At 34.3% G+C, this 19,682-nt stretch overlaps 1 protein-coding gene across 8 annotated transcripts in view; it reads right to left on the bottom strand.

Moving 5' to 3' along the window:
• The window catches only part of PIGN (phosphatidylinositol glycan anchor biosynthesis class N), a 246,948-nt gene that overhangs the window by 150,721 nt on the left and 76,545 nt on the right, over positions 1 to 19,682 (bottom strand). For all 8 annotated transcript variants that reach the window (XM_056824243.1, XM_056824245.1, XM_056824244.1 and 5 more), the window contains 3 exons: positions 18,179 to 18,238; positions 12,004 to 12,096; positions 9,843 to 9,898 (listed from right to left, as the gene is read on the bottom strand). In XM_056824243.1, the coding sequence (XP_056680221.1) occupies positions 9,843 to 9,898; positions 12,004 to 12,096; positions 18,179 to 18,238 (209 nt within the window). The remainder of the gene's footprint in view (positions 1 to 9,842; positions 9,899 to 12,003; positions 12,097 to 18,178; positions 18,239 to 19,682) is intronic.

Raw genomic sequence — 19,682 nt, 5'->3', positions numbered from 1 at the left:
TCATTCCTCACCCCCTTTTCAGCTCTCTTTTACATATAGCCTTCTACCATTAGAAATGTAAGCATCTGGGGGCAGTTGTGTGGCTCAGTGGATTGAGAGCCAGGCCAAGAAATAGGAGGTCCTAGGTTCAAATGTTTGCTAAGTGTAAATCTATGATACAGAATTAGATACATTTTTTTAAACCCTTGATACAGTGAACTGTGATATAGCGAGGAACAACTATAAATATTTATTGATAGGTCAATTAATTTTTCTATTTATAGACTATCCTAGACCTTTTTCTGACTTGGGCTGTATCTCTCCACTGTTTTTCCAAGTCAAGTAAACAGGCATTCATTAAGCTCTTCTTATTTGTCAGGCACTGTGCTAAACCTTGGAAATACAAATGGACAGGGAAAAACAGTCCCTGACCATAGGAAACTTACAATTAAAATTTTTTTTAATTTTAATAACAAATTTCTGTATGAGTTTTTGGAAGTTCTGTAATCCATATTGTCTCCCTCCTTTCTTACCTCCCCCCGCCAGGATCTGACAAACAATTCAATCTGGGTTACACATGCATTATCACACAAAACATATTTCCATATTCATTTGTGTAAGTGAATAATCTTATAAAACCTAAAACATATGTCCAAATAAACAAGGTGATAAATCATATGCTTCCATCTGCATTATTACTCCAACAGTTCTTTCTCTAGACGTAGATAGCATTCTTTTTTATAAGTCCCTCAGAATTGTCCTGGATCATTGTATTGCTGTTAGTAGCAAAGTCCATCACATTTGAACATTCCACAGTATTTCAGTTACTATGTATAATAATCTTCTGATTCTACTTATTTCACTCTGCATCAGTTCATGTAGATCTTTCCAGCTCTTTCTGAAATCATCCTGTTCATCATTCATTATAGCACAATAGTATACCATCACCATCATATACCACAGTTTGTTCAGTCATTCCCCAATTGAGGGACATCCCTTTAAGTTTCCAATTTTTTTATCACAAAAAAAGTACAGTTACAAATATTTTTGCATAAACTGTTCTTTTCCCATTTTAAAAATCTCTTTGGGATACAGACCTAGTAGTGTGTCAAGGGATTTTTAAAATATATATATATATATATATCTAATTCTGTATCACAGAGTTACACTTTTTCATTTGAAAAATGAAAAAGTATTTAAAAGAAGTGAAGAGATTCAGTAAGTAAGGGATGGGAGAACATTCCAAGCATGGTGGAAAGCCAGAGAGAATGCCTTGAACTGAGAATTAGAGTGTCTTGTTCATGGAAAAGTCAGGAGGCCAATGTCACTGGAATGAAAAGCACAATTTGTAGAGTAAGGTATAAGAAAATTAAAAAGAAAATAGGAAAGGGCTATGTTAGAAAGGGCTTTGAAAGTCAGAGTATTTTGTATTTGTTCCTGGGGGCAATAAGAAGCCATTGGAGTTTATTGAATAGGGAGATGACATGATGGGACCTGCACTTAAGAAAAATCACTCTGGTGCCTCAGAGGAGGATGGACTGAAATGAGAAAGACTTGAAGCAGGGAAATGAACCAGTAATCAGTAGGCAATTGCATTAATCCATGTATGAGGTAATGAGGACTTGCACTAGAAGTGAGAATAGGGCACTTACATTCTATAGGGTGGGCCAACAACACATACAAACATACATAAACACACTTATGTATGTATATATATATAAATATATATATACACAAAATAATCACACACACACATATACACACACACACACACACACACACACACACATATATATATATAAATGTATATAATAGGGGGGCCAAGGAGAAAGGAGGCATAAGAGACTAGGGGGATTAGGAAATATATATAGGTCTTTATGTAGGACCTGCCCAGAAACCTCAACTTTTCAACTACAGTGGAAACATTTTACACATCCTGGTTTCTGCCTTGAAGAACTTAAGGTAGCACAGGATCTAAGCTTTGAAGTGGGAGATGAGAAGGGAGTACATTTCACATATGGTAGACAGCAAATGCAGACAGGAAGAATATCATGTGGGAGGAACAAAGACAATTGTTAGAGATGGGAAATAACCACGGGCTAACAACCTTTTAGCTGGCAAGGCCCTTTTTTTTCCAGTGGAGAGGGTAGGATGGTGGGAGCAGGATGGTGGGAAGAGAAGAAAATTTGCTCTGCTGTCAGACTGGAAGCAGGGGAAGAAATGTGAACTAACAGTGCCTACAAGGAGTGGCAAAGAGTCAATGAAAATTGGCATGGGGCACCCTTTGACACAGATGTAGGCTGCCCATCCCTCCAGCTAACTAAGAAAGCTGCTCTATGTTTTTAGAGGTTTTTCCTTCAGACCACTTGTGTATCTAAATGGTACATATTTAAATGAACTTCATTTATTTTATTCCTGAAAATAATTATAATTCTTAATGAAATTATTGGCAAATGAGAACTAGGGGAACAATCTACACAATGACTTAAATGAGTTACATGAAAACAATAGTTTTGGGTGGATGAACTTAGGTGAATTTTAATGACCAAGTCTGGTACCAGAGAATTTCTTCTTGGTATACATTATATAGGATAAAATGGAGAGGACTAATGGAATTAATATGTCATAGGGTTAATATATTACTATGATAAAAATACATATTATTAAAACATTAAATAAAAATCAAAACTACTAGAAAATGGATGGAGTACTTTGTGCAAAGAAAGATTGCACTGCCCATCTAATGATGAAAGCTGCCAAAGTTTTGAAATAAGTTAACACCATAGGCCCTGCCCAGAAACCTCAATCTTTCAACTACAGTGGAACCATTAAATAGATCCTGGTTTCTGCCTTGAAGAACTTAAATCCTATTTACTAGCTTAATTTATTTATTTTAAATGTAAAAAAAAAAACACATAGAAACTTACCAATAAATATTTTTTTCCTCTAGGACAATAATGTTTCCAAAATGATAGAGTTTCTTATTTTAAGAATGCTTTTACTTAATCTTAATTCCTAAGTGATGTTTTATTTAAAATATGTTGCAGTTCTTTTTCACTTGCAGCATTGCTTTATCATATTTTTCAAAGACTTCTTATTCAGATACACATTTTAGGTTGATTCTGATCTAATTTCTTGAACAGTGACAGAAAAATAATTCCTTTGAACAAAATGGCAAATCCTAAAGATTGTAGGTAAGAATATTTTAAATTATGACCTCGTCAGATTAGGAATAGGGTTAGATTTTTAATAACAGTAACACATTAATCTTTATAGAACAAAACATAAGCAATTCTGCTTGCTGCATTTTAGTAGCATACGAAGTTACTTCTTTCCACTAAAGAAAAGGTTTATATCCCTGCTCAGGTGCACAGAATATGAAGGCTTTGTTATCCATATCAGATTTTTCACTACCCATTCTCCAGAGAATAATTACACCAATACAGTATTGCTATAGTAACCTTTAGAGAAAATGGATCATACCTTGGAAGGGCCCTTAGAAAATATTTAGTCCAATAACACAGATGAGGAAGAGAAGGATACCAAGGCCTACAAAGGTTAAATGGTTTGTTGGGATACTTAGGTCCTATCATTCCAAATTTAGTATTCTTTTCATTACTTTCCATGACTCAACTGTCCCTAAGAGAAAAGACGCTCATGGATTACAAAACCTCCTTCATCTGTTAAACAAAACAACATTCACAAGCATCTAAAGAGCAAAGCTGAATTTTCAGTTTTTAATGCATTAAATGTCTTAGCAAAAATAGCTCTGAATAAGCAAAAGATCATAATTATGGGTACATCAAAATTAAATGAAAATGTAATATGATTACAATAGCCTTGGTATTTAGCCACTGCAGTACTTCAATAAAATGGGCAAAGCTTTTTACCAAGGCATAAAAAAATTAATCAACAATCCTGCTAAAGATTTTGATATTTGAAGGGTTATTAAATCAAAAAGGCAGAAAATTATTTTGCTCCATAGTGTAAATTAGTAATCAAGAGAGAAAATAATAAACACTCAAATGTTTCCCTCATAATGAACTGCACCACTCAAGAACAGTCAAAAGTCCATGGAATCACAAAATTTCAGCCTAGGGAATTTAGCTAAAGGTCATCTAATCAAAGTAGTATAAGAATAGGAATTCTCTCTACAACATAAGCAATGGGGAAAATAGTTACTGGATGTCCACAATCTCTACTGGAAGACTTCCCATAAGGAGGATCATTCCCTTCCACCTAAGGCAGCCCAAGTCACTTTGGGAAAAATATAACCGACTAAAAAAATGTGTGTATCCTGAGCTAAAGTTCCCCTATTAATTTCCAAACTGATGGCATGGAGTTTTATAAGGGTAAAAAATTAATGGTTTGGCTAAAATATATGAAGATTATAAATAATAGTGGTGATTGCTGATTCAAAGTATTAGTGCTCAAAGTCGAAATGACTTTTTAATTGCTTTTATTTACAAAAGAGGTAGAAAGAGTAAAAGAGGAGAAATACAAAAGGGTCGAGAAGACATTAACGCATCTACATAAATATTGCTCTGGTGCTTGACTCAGCCAGGACTTGTTGACCTTCAATAGGAATTAAATTTTCTCCAGAAGACAGGAAGGGAAAGCTACCTATCCACTCACCCAAGTTCCCTTCAATAGTCAGGTTGAGACAATGACATGAGCTGAAGATGACTCCTGAGGTCAATATTCTTCTTTGAGTCAACCTTCTTCTTGAAGACAACTTCCTTCTTGGAGTTGACTCTCTTCTTGGAGTCCACTCCCTCAGCCTCAGAAATTCAGGGCCTTTTATAGTGGCTTCTTTTCTCCTTCCCTCTTCACAGGGATCAATTACAGCTTCCAAATTGTCTAGCACTACCCAGGGGGCAGTGTTTGTGGGAACCAGTTCACACATTCATCAGAAGTGTTCACAGTTCCCTAACTGAACAGTTTCTAAGGGTGTGAACTCTTACAAGTTTCTGACTGAGTTTAAAAAAGGTTGGAGCTCTTCCAAGTATCTTGCTGGCTTCTCATTTAGCACTAAGTAGGGTGTGAATACACTAAGTGGTTTTCAAGCTCCTCCACCTAGTTCAAGCTGGTATTGATTCAATCGAAAGTAGTCAAAAGAGTTAATCCTGTCTTCACAATCCTAGTGAGGTACTTAAATTAGTGTTAACTTGGGATAGACAATAAGAGTAAAGAATTCTCTTTCACAGTTTTGTTGTATAAGAACATACCCCCCAAACTCTAGCTACATAAAATATATCTTGAACTTTTTTGTATAAGCTATGTACTGTACAGTGTTAGAAATATGAAAATGTAATTATGTCTCAATTAAAAGAAAAGTGACTGAAAAGGAAGAGAAACAAACCTTGCTTATTAATATTCTTATATCTGAAAATGTACATAAATTATTGAGAAAAAATTGAATTGGGTCTGAATTACCCGAAAAAGGTCCAATAAAACCAACTAATTCGGGAATAATAAATTGTTTCTCTGGCTTCTCTAGAGAAGAAATCTAGAAATAATCAACCAATAGTCTGCTAAAAGAGGGGCATCCCCAACATCTGCACACATGAATATCAACTCCTGAGGACCATAAAGAATTTGCAGTCTTTGGAATAAGCCTCTGCTTCGGCATCCTAGCAGAGATTAGGTAAAGGATACCCTTATTTAACACCAAGAGCAAATAGTACAAATGAGATAGAGAATGCCTTGTTATCCATTATGTTAGCTAGGAAAAAAATCTGAGATACTTTGTGAGGTGATATTTGGTAGTAATGTTTTTCTGAAGGACCACAAAACTATTTTCATGAAGGCTGTCGACTAAAAATTTAAGAAAATCATGTTGTATTGCACATATTTACAACATCTGCAAATGAATTTGCAGCTACAGGTAGGGATTCAACATCCCTGATGCTCATAGAAATGACCCTATATCATAAAGAAGTAAAGTATGTTCCATATATTGTTTAGGAAGGAAGAACAGTGCATGATATATTTTGTTTTGCAGATTTTCATCAAAGTTAAAACAAAATTGGTGTGGCACTTTAAATTCTCTATAAAACTTAGTCATTTCAAAGAGCTTTCTGAATGTGGCTTTTAATCTGGTCACACTCTCATGAATTACATCATATTTGACTAAAGACAGCAAATATTAACCTTTTATCATATGTCATGTTCTTGCCCTTGAAGAATGTCGAGTTTGGGGATATGACATATACATAATTATCACATGAGAAAAATGATGATGCAATGGAAACATCTTTGAAGCCTGAGTTGGGAAAAATGGAACTGAGTCTTGGCTACAACACTTACTTGGTGTAACTATGGGTAATTATATCACTTAACTTCTTTTGAGTTTCAGTTTTGCTCTTCAATAAAGTGGGAATTATGATATCTGAACTTGATATGTGATGATGAAAAGACTTTATAAACCTTAAAGCACTGTATAAATGTAAGTATTTATTACTTTTGAGACTCTTGATTTCATAGTTGTGGGGACTCCCTTCACCAATACAAACTGCAGCCCCTAGTGGTCTTCAGAAGTCCTGGGGACAAAAGGGTCATTGCCAAACTGTTTTGGTGAGCTGCTCAGACATTAGCTAGACTGTTCCTTAGGTGATAAATAGCCATACTGTGACAAAGTCTATACTTCAATCCTTTCCACCTTCATAGGATGTGACATAATTTTGCTTCCATTGGCCTAGCCTTTGAGAACCCAGTTCATCTCTACATTGTGATGAGGCATCAGAGTAGAACACTGATAGAGTAATTATAAGCTTAGAAATAACAAAGCCACAGAGATAAAAAACAATATTATATGAGATCAGAAGGGTAGGATCATGAGAGACTTCATGAAAGGGTGGTTTTTTAGTTGGGATTTAAAGGATGGATAGTGTAGTAGTTTACTAATTCTTTGGGGGGGAGTTTGGGAAGGAACTATGAGTACTCCAAAATGTTCTTGTGAAACAGGGAGTCCCTCTTCTAACCACACAACTTTTTGCCTGATACTCCTTCTCTGTCCCTTTTCTATAACCCTCTATATATGGATTCTCTACCCTGGATACTTCTAACATCAAGCTATACCCAAATGGGATTCGCTGGCTACTCTCTAGCATCTTTCTGCCTATGAAATCAAGTTTTTAAAAATCCATCTGGAAAAATCAATTTCCTTCTAGAACTCTCTCTTCTCCCTATACAATCACCGCTATCATCTGTGTCACAAAACTGGCAAGAAAGATGATGCCAAGTTATAGGTCTTAAATGTCAGTTGTGTGAATGATACTGGTAATAAGAAGATGCTGAAGTTATTTTTTTAGAAGAATAATAAAAGGTAAGACCTCTCCATAAGCAGAAGTAGTCTGGCAAAGACATGACAGACAGACTAGAGGGGGAGAGAATATATCCAGTAAGATCTTATTAGAAAGTTATTTAAATATCCAGACAGATGGGAAAGAAGAAAGTGGGAAGACAGACTCACTAATACATTGATGGTGTAGGAATGAATTTGCCTGACTATTCTGCAAAATAATGTGAAACTATGATCGGAAACAGGCTAAATTGTTCATGACTTATGGCAGTGATCCCACTACTAAGTATAAATGATGAACAAGGCTAAAAAAATATACATACAGAAAAATGGACTAATAGATAATACATATGCACACATGTACCTATATAGTGCATGTATATACTACATGCACAAATTTTAAATGTCCACAATATATGTACACATATATATAATACTTGTATCTTTCTGTCTCTCCACACACAACAGACATATATGTTTATGTCATATGCACACATTCCTCACATAAAAATATTCAGAGGATCACTTTATCTAGTAGGATTCTAATCTTGTTTTTTTTTTAAGTCAAATCAAATAATGAGTGGCTAAACAAATTGAGGCATATGATTATAATGGAACAGCATTGCATTGGAAGTAATAATAAATATGACAATTTGGAGAAATGTGCTAAGTTCTATATGAATTGATACAAATAAAAAAAGTAGAAGCAAAGGAATATGTGCAACATAAATGAAAAGGAAAACAATGTTAAAAGTTATCAGAATTCAATTTAATGTAATAGTCACCTACTGAAGGTTAATGAGAAAAATATATTTCTCCATAGGAATTTACTGAGGCATAAGCTGACAGCCATGGTTAATGTTCATCTTTTTTGGCTTACCTGTATTTCTTTTGTTATAAGGGAGGGTTTTATTGGAAGTTGGGGGAAGTTACTAAGGAACTGACAAGGATGAAAACAAAACAGAACTAAGAAAAAAGAAAATAAAGAAGACCCATACTAGTGTGGGGGAAGTGGGATTAGAAAAGAGAATATATAAGGGAATAATTACAAGGTCTAGTTGCTAGAATGTAGCTGGGGATAATGTGGAATTTAGAACATCTCTTAGGTGTTATAGAAGGAAAAAGAAAAGAAAAAAAGAAAACAAAATATTTAAAGAGAGATGTAGAAAAATATCTATCTCTTCCACAGAATATCACCCATTATGAAATAGGAGTTAGTATGAAGCTCTTGTTAAATCTTGCTCTATAGGATCTATTACTGGAAATACTTTGTTTATCAAACTGTTTAACCTTGGAGTCCATGCTGAAGAATTGTATTATAGGTTGCTTTTACAATAAGTTTCTAATGTATTAAGAAAAAAATTAGGAGGCTCCGCCAGGAATTTAAGCTATTACAAGAAAATCAATAAAGGCAGAGACTAGAAGGGTAAAATATATAAACTAAAGAAATTTCAATTAAATCCTAAAGATATTTTGTTTAGAGCAGAAAGGCCAATACAGATTTAGAAGTTGGTTATCTGCAGCAGCAGGAGGAAAGAACCATGATTAAACTTATCTGGCAATAAGACACATTCAACAATCTATCTGTAAATTTTATTTTGTCAAAAAATCTGAATGTTGATTTAAGCTGAAATAAGTACAACAGTTACATTGTTCAGATTTGGGTAGATGGGCAGAACTCCTTAAAGAAATGGATAGTTTGGCATAACAAACAGGTAGCTATTAAGTGTAATTAACTACTTCTCCATATGTTCCCTTTTGTTCTATAAGTTTTATGTATGTTGCTACCTGAGATCTGACAGAATCTATTTTAATGTGGTCCTCAAATTCTGTACAAACTTGGGTAAAAGTGTACAAACTGAAAAAATTCTTAATTTCTTCCTTCTAAGATCCTATAAGCTAAAAATGAATAAATCATAGAATCAGAGATTTTTTAGTGTCTAAATTGATCTATTTTATAAATCTGCATCTTACAGGTAATGAAACTGAAGCATGGAAAGGGGAAGTGATTTGTCTAAGGTAACAATGTAACTTAATGGAAGAGCCAAAAGTTATTTGGGAACTTTGGGCTTCATGATTCCTTTGGTAGAACTAATGCCAATAAAATTCAAAGGGTTTTTCAAAAGCAGAGAATCTAGAATTTATTAAAGCTCTTGGGAATGGAGGGCACAAAGCTATCTTATGGTGAGTAGGAAAGGTAGCTTCAACTCACTGACAAAATGATTTTTAGAATGCTTGACAGAAATGAATGATAATTAATTGAAAAAATAGAAGAAAAAAGATTTAATCCAACTATATAAACCCAGAACATCTACAGCCTTGTCCTTGATCTTGCACTTTCCTAATTAATAACAGTAGCCTGAAAAAGTTATTGCAGCTTCCAAACATACAAATATGGAGGGACTTAAGCTGAAAAACTTGGCTTTTCAAAGAGAGAGGAGACAATGTTGTAATATTATTATAATATCGGGAAAATAATCTTTAGCCTGTATTATATCAATTAAGATAAATAAAATAAATATCTTTCTTTTTTAGTAAGAAATAAAACTGAAACACTTACTTAAAGGGTGTAAATAAAAATGGCAGTGTGACTTCTTTTTTCTGAGTCATTTTTATCTGAAAATCAAGCATGATAAATAATTAGGATATAGTAGATAAGAAATATATTACATCACTTCCATTTTTAAGTATAAAAGGAGATATAAATTAATTTCTTAAAGTTTAAAAACTTCAGAAATTGACAATAAATTAACAAACATTCATTGAGCACCTTCTATCCCATCAAGTCCAACCCCTATATTTCTAACCTTGATCCTCTCCTCTTTCATCTTCTATAGCAAACTGACACATAGTCATCCTTCCCCTTCATCCCCCCACTACCAATCTTCCATCTCTTCCTATCTTTGGGCTAATTCTCTGTCACTTATCAATATGCCCAGATCTATCTTTAAAAAAAAAAAAACCACCTCACTTGACCCTATATTCCCTGAGGCTATCATCTTCTCTCTTCTCCCTTTCATAGCCAAATTCTTAGAAAAGCTCTCCATTACCACTTCCTCTGCATCCCTTGTGCTCACTCCCTTCTTGGACTAAATGCTATTTGTTCTGAGAATTTAAGAAGACTAAACTTATTTGGAGATTTTGTGGCAGTTAAGATATGTTACCTCCTATTTTACACTAAAAACAATCATTGAGTTGCTTCCTTACTTAAGACAAGAATACTGTATCTTTATTTGTAGCTTTGCATGTTAATGCTAAACAAGAGACAACTGCTTAGATTGCTCTCAAAGCATAAAATCATTCAGATTATATCTGATGCTCAGAACTCTTTCTAATTTTCACCATGTGGGTTTAAAAAGACCACCTTTCTTGAAGTTATATGACTTAATATACTTAATTCTAATATATCTGACCTTAAATACAACAGAGCTTCAACAAAGCATATAATATTTTTCCTTTTGGTATGTAGCTCCTGTGGGTCAGGGATTGTTTCATTTTTGTCTTTGCATTCCGGCACCTAGCATATTGCCAGGCACACAGTGTATGCCTTAGAAATGACTGATGATTTGTTGAAATAAAGAAAAAACAATTTCTGGGGAAGTTTTGAGGAGACTGAGAAATGACTATCTTAGATTTGGAATGTAGAAGAGAAATCTGGGCATAGTCTGATGAATACTCAAGATTTTAAGGAAGGAAATTTCTATGGCTACAGAAAAAGGAGAGTTAGGATCTCCTGGACTAAAATTCTAAAGGGATAGTCAGTACAAGAGGGCTAGAAGGTTTTCATAAGGGATAGAGAGCTATAAAGAATGAAATTCTGAAGCTAAAGACAAGGAGATTGAGTCTGCTGTACTCTGCCCTAGTCAGACAATATCTTTAGTTCATGGTGTCATGAATAAGAGAGCCAACCTTTAGGATGACCTGGGTTCAAGTTCCATTTCCAGTATACAATAACATCGTGATCCAGGAGAAGTCATTTTTTGTAATAGAGGCTCCTCAACTAGGATATTTAAGATAAGACAAGTGCTGGAGTGGTGACACTAAGAAATAGGTTAGAGGAGAAGCTGAGATTCTCACTCCTTCCCCCCACCCCACTTCTGCAGCTTTCAATAGACTAATTTCACACTATAGCACTTTCTAAAAGGGATTTATTTTAAAGAAAGAAAGTTAGGGAGTTGGGATAGGGCAGAGGGAATTTATGGTTTCCCTAATCTACTATGAAATTCAATACAAGGAAGTAAAGTCTCTGAGGAGATACTGTAGATAAACTGAAAAGGATCTTCAGAGCTATGCCCCAATCTTTTCAATGTTAAGTCACTAGCCAGAAATTCAGAGCTGTTACCTGCTACCTCCTTCTCCACAGTTCAAGAGAGAAGAAGTAATCAGTTTCAGATGTTGATTTTCTTAACTGTCTCCCTGACCAAATTCTTCTCTGGAATCTTCCCTTCTCTCCTTGATTGACAGTCCTTCAAGCTTCCATTCCTTGCATCTGCTTGCCAATCTCACTGATGTCGTAATCTCTTCTTCACAGCTTTCAGTGGTCTAGGTCTAGGTCTATTTGCAGAAAGTGTCAACTTGCCATAGTTCCCTCATATGGGTGCTCCTGGTACCAGTGAAATTGGATCCCCATACTGATAATCATTTAAAAATAAACTTCAAAGTTTTACTTATGTTTTACTAGATGTTTTTACTAGATTTATTCCTTCTCATATATTGCTTACCTTAAATTGTTCAAGGATCTGTACTGCATTTGTAAGCATACTCTCTGCCTTGAAAAGATCACTATTGTTAAGATAATCCAGAGGCAGGATTCCCTGGAAACATTAAAGATTAGATAATAGTTAGCTATAGATCAGTCACATAAAAAGAGATTCATGAGGGAAGCAACAGAATGAAAATGAATCACAAAGAGCATAAAAATGAGAAGAAATACTTTTTCAAAAGAATAACAAGTCCTCTAAATTTTCTTATAGACTATAGACATAAGCATGGTAATCAAAGCAAAATATCATCATCTTCATTATTGTTAATTATTGTTAAGAACAAAAAGACTCCGTCCTTGCCCTGAAGAAATACTAAATAAGAGAAGGAGGAGGAGGAAAAGGAAGAAAAGGAAGAGGATGAGAATGAGAAGAAGCCTCTGCTCCTTACTACCTTCATGGACCTTGGGGAAATCATTTAAGTTTTCTATTCTCTCATCTGCAAAAACACAAGGTTCAGGGCTAGTAAGTGGCACAGTGGATAGAGCATCAGGCCTGGAATTGGGAGGAACTGAATTCAAATTTGGACTCAAATACTTCCTAGCTATGTGACCCTGGACAAGTCACTTAAACCCACTTGCCCAGCCCTTGCCATTCTGTTGTAGAGTTGTAATTAAGGGTTTAAAAAAATAAATTATGGGATCAGACAAGATACTCTTTGAGGTTCCTTCCAGTTCAATCTATGATCCCAGCTCCAATATTTAATGTATAATAAACCTTAGAGCAAGAGTTTGTTTTGCACAAAAAAGTTTAACACATGAATATCACATGGTGAATGAGAGGAAGCTGGGACAAGAGTACTACCATCTCATTTCCTGTTGGAGGGGAAAATTATGGAAATATCTTTAAAGCTTTCTGAATGATTTAGGGAATAGATAGTGACTTCGACTTTTCCATGCTTCAGACAGGACAGCAGTATTAAATGGGTTGAACATGCCAAAATTTGCCCAAAAGGTATAGAAGGAAGGGGAAGGGGAAAAGTAAGTAAAATAATTAGAATTTATGCATTGCTTCCTAGGTGCCTGGCACTATACTAAGCATTTTACAAATATTATCTGATTTGGTCTTCACAACAATTCTGTGAGGTAGATGCTGTAATTATTTCCATCTTACAATAGAGAAAACTCAAACAAGCAGAGGTTAAATTACTTTTCCAAGATCACACACTAGTAGGTATCTAAGACCAGAGCTCTATGTAAAATGGAACCAAATAGAGTGAGAATAGTTTTGTAATTTAGCAAAGTCTGGAGAAGGTCCAGAGTTAGGAAGTTTATTCCAGTTAAAAAGAGCAATAAATTTTTAAAAAACAAGGAAGAGGCCCAGTGGCAGCTGGGGAAAAAAATCCAGTAGCAGGGCACAGAACTGACTATCAGAAAAATACTGATGACAAATTGGGCAACAGGAATAATACTGTAATGTTTCATATAAAGAATGAAGAAAGATTCTCATCAAGACTTGGAAATATGAAGTAAAAAAAGCAGTAACACTTAGCAATGAACTAGTTATCAGGAATCAGTGATTAAAGTGATTAAATCCCATGACTGCATGGAAGAGGAATGTAATGGCAAAGCATCCCATGTAGTGGAAAACTTGGAGGTAGTGGGGGGAAAGGGAAGAGGAAATCAGCTGAAGTCTTTGTCTTCCTTTTCTTCCTTTCTTAACAATGAGAAAGAGAGGAAAAAAACAATTGTTATTCACATTCAGATTAGTTGTTTCCTGAAAGTAGAATCCACAACAGCAGGATGGCCTGGATATAAATAAGGTTTACAGCCAAGTGCTATAGGAAGAAAGGAAGTGAAAATGTACCAAAGAGAAGACCGTAGGACAGGAAGGAAACGCAGAGAGTAACTTGAAATTCAAAGTTCCAGAGAACAGCAGTGTAGATTAGCTTGGGATCAAATAATATTAACAAGAAGAGCTAACGAATGAATCAAAACATTGGCAATAAGATGGTCACAAAAAGTTATTTGGAAATAATAGGCTATTAGAAAAAGAAAGATGGCTTAGTTTTCCCCTTTCACCACAAATTCACGAAAAAAAAGGAAATAGATTTAAAATGTAACAGAAAAACTTAATATTAAAGGCAAAAGAAAAAATTTTGAGAGAACTGCTAAGAATTTGATTCTCCTTCCTCCAGGGTTTAAAAAAATTAAATTGCTCCTGATGTATCTAGCATAGTTCAAGAGTACTCCTACCTTGGGGCTGGCCTGATGACCTCAGGCAACTATTTTGACATTATAATGCTGCAAAATGATGGAATTTTTATACACTGTGGCAGCAGTCCTTTTTCTATCTAAATAAAGCTCATGTAACACTGTGTATTATAAATAGGCATGAGAATTTATTAAGAGCCACAGTCATGGAGCTTTATCCTGATATTATACTTTTTACATGAGAAGGACTCAGTTCCTCTTATTTAAATCACTTTCTTCTTCAAGTACCCATGGCCCTATTTTTGGACTAAGCTCCAAGAAACATGGAGAAAAATGTGTTTGTAGGTGATAGTTTCCCAAAATGGAATGACCAGAGTATTCTCCATATTGTACTATGTAAAGAACTAATATGGCCAGTGTTAAAGCATGTAAACTTTTTCTTGAAAAAAGTACTATGAATATGAAGGGGAAAATTGCAAAACTAACCCAATAAAATGATTGTGAGACATTTAAGAAAGAAACTAGGGGAAATAACATAATGAAATCTGATGCAGGAATCAAAAGCATTCTAGATTTTGAGGCAGAGGACCTGGGTTCAAATCACACCTCTCCTACTTACTACTACTGTGACTAAGCAAATTATTTCACTATTTTTGGTCTGTTTCCTCATGTGTAAAAGGATGGATTTGGTCAGCATAGATGTGATGTAAGATTCTAAAAATCTAGACCTTTGGGGTTAAAGAGTTAAGCCTAATACATCAAGGAATTAATTATTTTATTTGTAGATTATTTGATCCCTCTTAATTGTCTTTTTGCTACTAATTATTAATATCTCCATCACTGTCAAAAGTACCGGAAGGAATGACAAAATTGTCAGCAGGCATATTAAAAATTAGTGATCAAAATAATTAAATGGAGAATTGTCAATAAAATTTAATCACTGTTACTGGAACCCACATCAATATCAACAATGAGGATTACAAGTTGGCTGAATAACTTTCAACAAACTGTCAACTCCATTTTTATTTTCTTAGAACCTAAGAAGTTCAAAAATAAATCACATCAATGATTTAGTCAGCTCAGGATTCTAAGACAGAATTCTGTATATTCATCGGGATATTATGTAGGTATTCTAAGAATTCAAAACTTTCTTCAAAAGTGACATTTTTAAAAGCCAGAGAAATTACGTTCTGGCTCATTGCTACAAGCACATATTTTCCTGCACATTATTTAGAGTATTTGAAGGAAACACGGGTAAAAGTAAACCAAAGAAATCAGAAACATTGGCTCTCAAATTTGCAAATGACCTTCCAAAAGGTTATCTGATCTAATCTACACCTGAACAAGAATTTGTTCTACAACATGTTCAATCAGTAGGCATTTGATCTTTGTCTGAAGAAAGCTACTTAGATAGAACCCACTGTTTCCAAAGGTAATAATCTCTTTTCAGATAATTCTAATTCTTTAGAAAGACTTTCTTTAAATTAAGGTTAAATCTGACTTTTTTTTTTAACTTCTGCATACTGCATCTAATTCTACCTTTGTGGACAAATAGGACCTATCTAATCTCTCTTCCATAGGATAGCCCTTCCAGTGCTTGAATATAGGTATCATATCCACCTTGTCTCTTCTTCTGCAAGTTAAATATTCCCAATTTCTTCAACCAGTCAATATACAGTATGATCTGGAGGCACATACTGATTTCTCTACAGTGGGAACTCTCTGCCTTCAGTTCATAGGCCTCTAAAACCCACAGAATGTGTTTAATTTCTCTTCCACAGGATAGTCCTTCAAATATGTAAAAACAATAATCATGTCTACTTTGGAGGCTAAGCAAATTATTTCAACTAACCCTCATATGGCATGATCTGGAACCTAATGCTGGATGCAGCTTCATTAGGACCCCACTGGGGACATGTGAATAGACAAAAATTGGTCTGAAATGATCTGGGGGATTTAGGTTACTTCAGAATAGGTCAGAAAAATGATGTGCTGGAAAAGAAATGTGATGCAATTTAGGCTATACTAAGAAAGATATAATGTCTAGGAATCAGGAACTGATTTGATTTGATAATGTTCAGTTGAAGGAATAAAAGATATTTAGCCTAAGAATATAAGGAAAACATGACAGCTGTCTTTGGATATATGAAGGGCTGTCACATGGCAAAGCAATTGGTCTTTTCTTCTTGATTCCAATCAGCAGAACTTGGAGTAATAAATGGAAAAATTCTCTACAAATTAAGTAATCAAAAAGTAGAACTGGCTGTCTTGAGAGGCTGGAGTTTCTCTCTCTTGACAGGTATCCCAGCATTATCTTATTAAGGGGAACACTCATTTGGCCGTGGATTGGTCTATGAGGCCTCTAAGTTTCCTTCAAGGGTGGAGATTCTTAGGGAAGTGTTTGTACTTGTCTTATGAAATTGGGAAGAACACTATTAATAGTTGAACTATATCAGTAGGAAATTCCTATAAATATTGATGAATAAGCTTGGGAATGGTTTAGAATTCACATCATAAGAAGGTCAATATTTGGGAGCAAACTAATGAAAGAGAGCAACAGAGGATTAGCTTGATAGATAATGTAGAATTAGGGAAAAACATGTAGGTCATGATATGGCATTTTCATTCTCCATAACTCATTCATTTTATTTTTTTAAATGATCTCTATCTCTAAATGCTAAGGTGACAATTCTTATTTATTAATATGAAAAATTATAAATTAAGTTCTCTTTAGAAATTAAGATGAATAGATAATATAGTCAGATGTCATTAAATAGGTGATATAGTTTTAAAAGTGAATTCATTTTCAAAAGTCTTAATAAAAATTTAGTTAGCTTATTCTTAAAAAACTAAAAGAATTGTCTAGATTATATATTTCATTTCTTCAAAGAAAAATGCCATAAATACATGATATTAATTTGTCTTTTAATGAAAAGGAATGACAGTTTTAAAAAATATCTAATTTAATACATCTAGTGTTACAGATAATGACGTATTAATGATTTTAAAATAATGCACATTTCAGGAATATCTGAGATACTACTGTTACAGCATTTGCCAAAGATAATTATGAACTATTCATCCTAGTCATAAATTCTATTAATTTAAAGAAATAAAAAGAAACGTATGCAATTCCATTTAAATCTTACTATTATAAGAGTTAAAAGTAGGAGTTCAATAAAAGTGAGGAGAGAAGATATATTAAAAACACTTAGTTTAATTTGAAAAGTACAGATAGAAAATAGAAAAGAGGAAAGAGAGATTTTTATAAGAATATCTGATGACTATACCTAAAATTCCTAATACTAACTAAAATTTCTAATAACCATCTGTCTTCTGAGGACAGTTTCTTCTTGCCAGGCAAACACCAGGCCTATTCTAACCTAATCTATCTATAAATGATTCATTATCAACCTAACTCCCTAAATAATAGACAGCCACCACCCACTCACTCCTTCAATCAGTTTCTAACACCCAACTGTCAGTAGGCAACTGCCAGTAGCCCTTGCCTCAGAGACAGATGTCCTGCTCTCTCAAGATCCAGAGGTAAAAGCTCTTAACTGTCAGCACTCCTTCCTTTTCTCTGTCCTGTTCTCCCTGATAACAGAATTTTCAGCTCTGGCTCACTGACTCCTGTCAGTTCTGATCTACTTAGAAACCCTGCTCACTTGCTTCTTAAGGAAAGGGAGAGAGGGAGAGAGAGAGAGAGAGGGGTGGGGGAGAGAGAGAGAGAGAGAGAAAGAGAGAGAGAGAGAGAGAGAGAGAGACAGAGAGACAGAGAGACAGAGAGGGGGGGGTAAAGAGAGAGAGAGAGAGACAGAGAGAGAGAGAGACAGAGAGAGAGAGAGACAGAGAGAGAGAGAGAGAGAGAGAGAGAGAGAGAGAGAGAGAGAGAGAGAGAGAGAGATTAAGAAAATCCCTTTAACAATATACTAATTTATTTTAGAACTAAAGTTCATAGATAATAAAACTAAATTCCTTACCACAGAATTAAGGGGAAAAGGAACTCCAATGAGAGAAGCCATCAATGGTGCTATGTCAGCCTACAAAGATAAAATATTCAGCAGTTAGAAAGTACAAAGTATTAACAAATTTTATTGAATAATTTTGTGCATTAACTCTATTACAAAAAGTACTGTGGCACAGTTGATAAAGAATATTGGTCTTAAACTGAAGAAGACCTGAGTTCAAGTCTATCTTCTGACACATTAGTTATGTGTCCCTGGGTGAGTCACTTAAGGACTCAGTGCCTCAGGTGTTCAGTTAAGTCTCTGAGATTAATGTACACATCAGTAGTAGATGAACTTAGCACCATAAAAGAACTACTCACTTTCTAAAATTAGTAAAGGAAATAAATGCTGAATTTGCCTCATTAGGTATGATACAAATGTGAATTACTCTAATAATTCATAAAGTTAAAAATCAGTCTCCAAAAGTCCTACTTTGAGACTCCAACATGATCTAGGGATTGGTGCAATTTGGGATTTAATAAATATTTTATAGATTTTTAAAAATCTGCCAACTCTTATAAGTGTTATACCTACAACACATCATTCAACTATCTTTCTCTTCTTTCAACAGCCATTTCCTCAGACCCACATAACTCTTTATCTGCACTATTTTAATAACCAATATTCCTGTTTCCAGTCCCCTCTTTCTCTAATTTGTAATTAATGCAGCTTGCAAAATAATTTTCCAGAGGCACAATTCTCACTTCAGAAATCTTTAGTAGTCCCTTATTGCCTCTGGGATAAAATTAAAAACTCAACTGGTCTTTTAAGGTCCTCTGTAATCTGAGTCCAACATTTTAGGTAAATAAAAGCCTTATATTTCATATTACTCTCATTAATTTACTCAAATTCTGGACAAAGTAAACTATTAGATATTTCCCAAACTGGACATTTTCATCTCACCATTCTATACCTTTGCACAGACTATCTCCAGTGACTAGAACATATATCCTTCTTATCTTTATATCTAAAACTCTTTGTCTTTATTCAAGATTCAGCTTAGGTTTAGAATTAGGAAAGGAAAGAGTTAGACTAAGGCTTATAGATTACTCAAAATTTTTATGATTTGGATATTACAAATACTTTCTTGAAGAAGAGAGTGAGAATTTTCCAGACATATCAAGAACCAAATAGAATCATGAAAAAGAATATATCTTAATATGCAGGAAACAAAAGGTTATTAATGTAGGATTCCTTTAAAAACTGGCTATCTAATGACCAATATGAAAGTGTATTTTGCATGACAATAAATTTTTTTTTAAACTGGCTGTCTTGGAGAAGACAAAGAAGCTAAGCAAAAATTAAAATCAAACAAAAGTGAAAAGGTAAAATAAAAAAGAAAGGCAATATTTCTAATTACAATTACTATAACTTAAATTAAAAATAGGTTAGTAATGATGAAGATGGGAAGTAGGTAAAAGAAAAGATGTCAACACACATTTGTTATTTCCTACCCAAATACTACTGATGAAAAACA

This window comes from Monodelphis domestica, chromosome 3 (assembly GCF_027887165.1).
Source record: "Monodelphis domestica isolate mMonDom1 chromosome 3, mMonDom1.pri, whole genome shotgun sequence".
Taxonomy (NCBI): domain Eukaryota; kingdom Metazoa; phylum Chordata; class Mammalia; order Didelphimorphia; family Didelphidae; genus Monodelphis; species Monodelphis domestica.
This window is presented reverse-complemented; position numbering and strand designations above follow the sequence as displayed.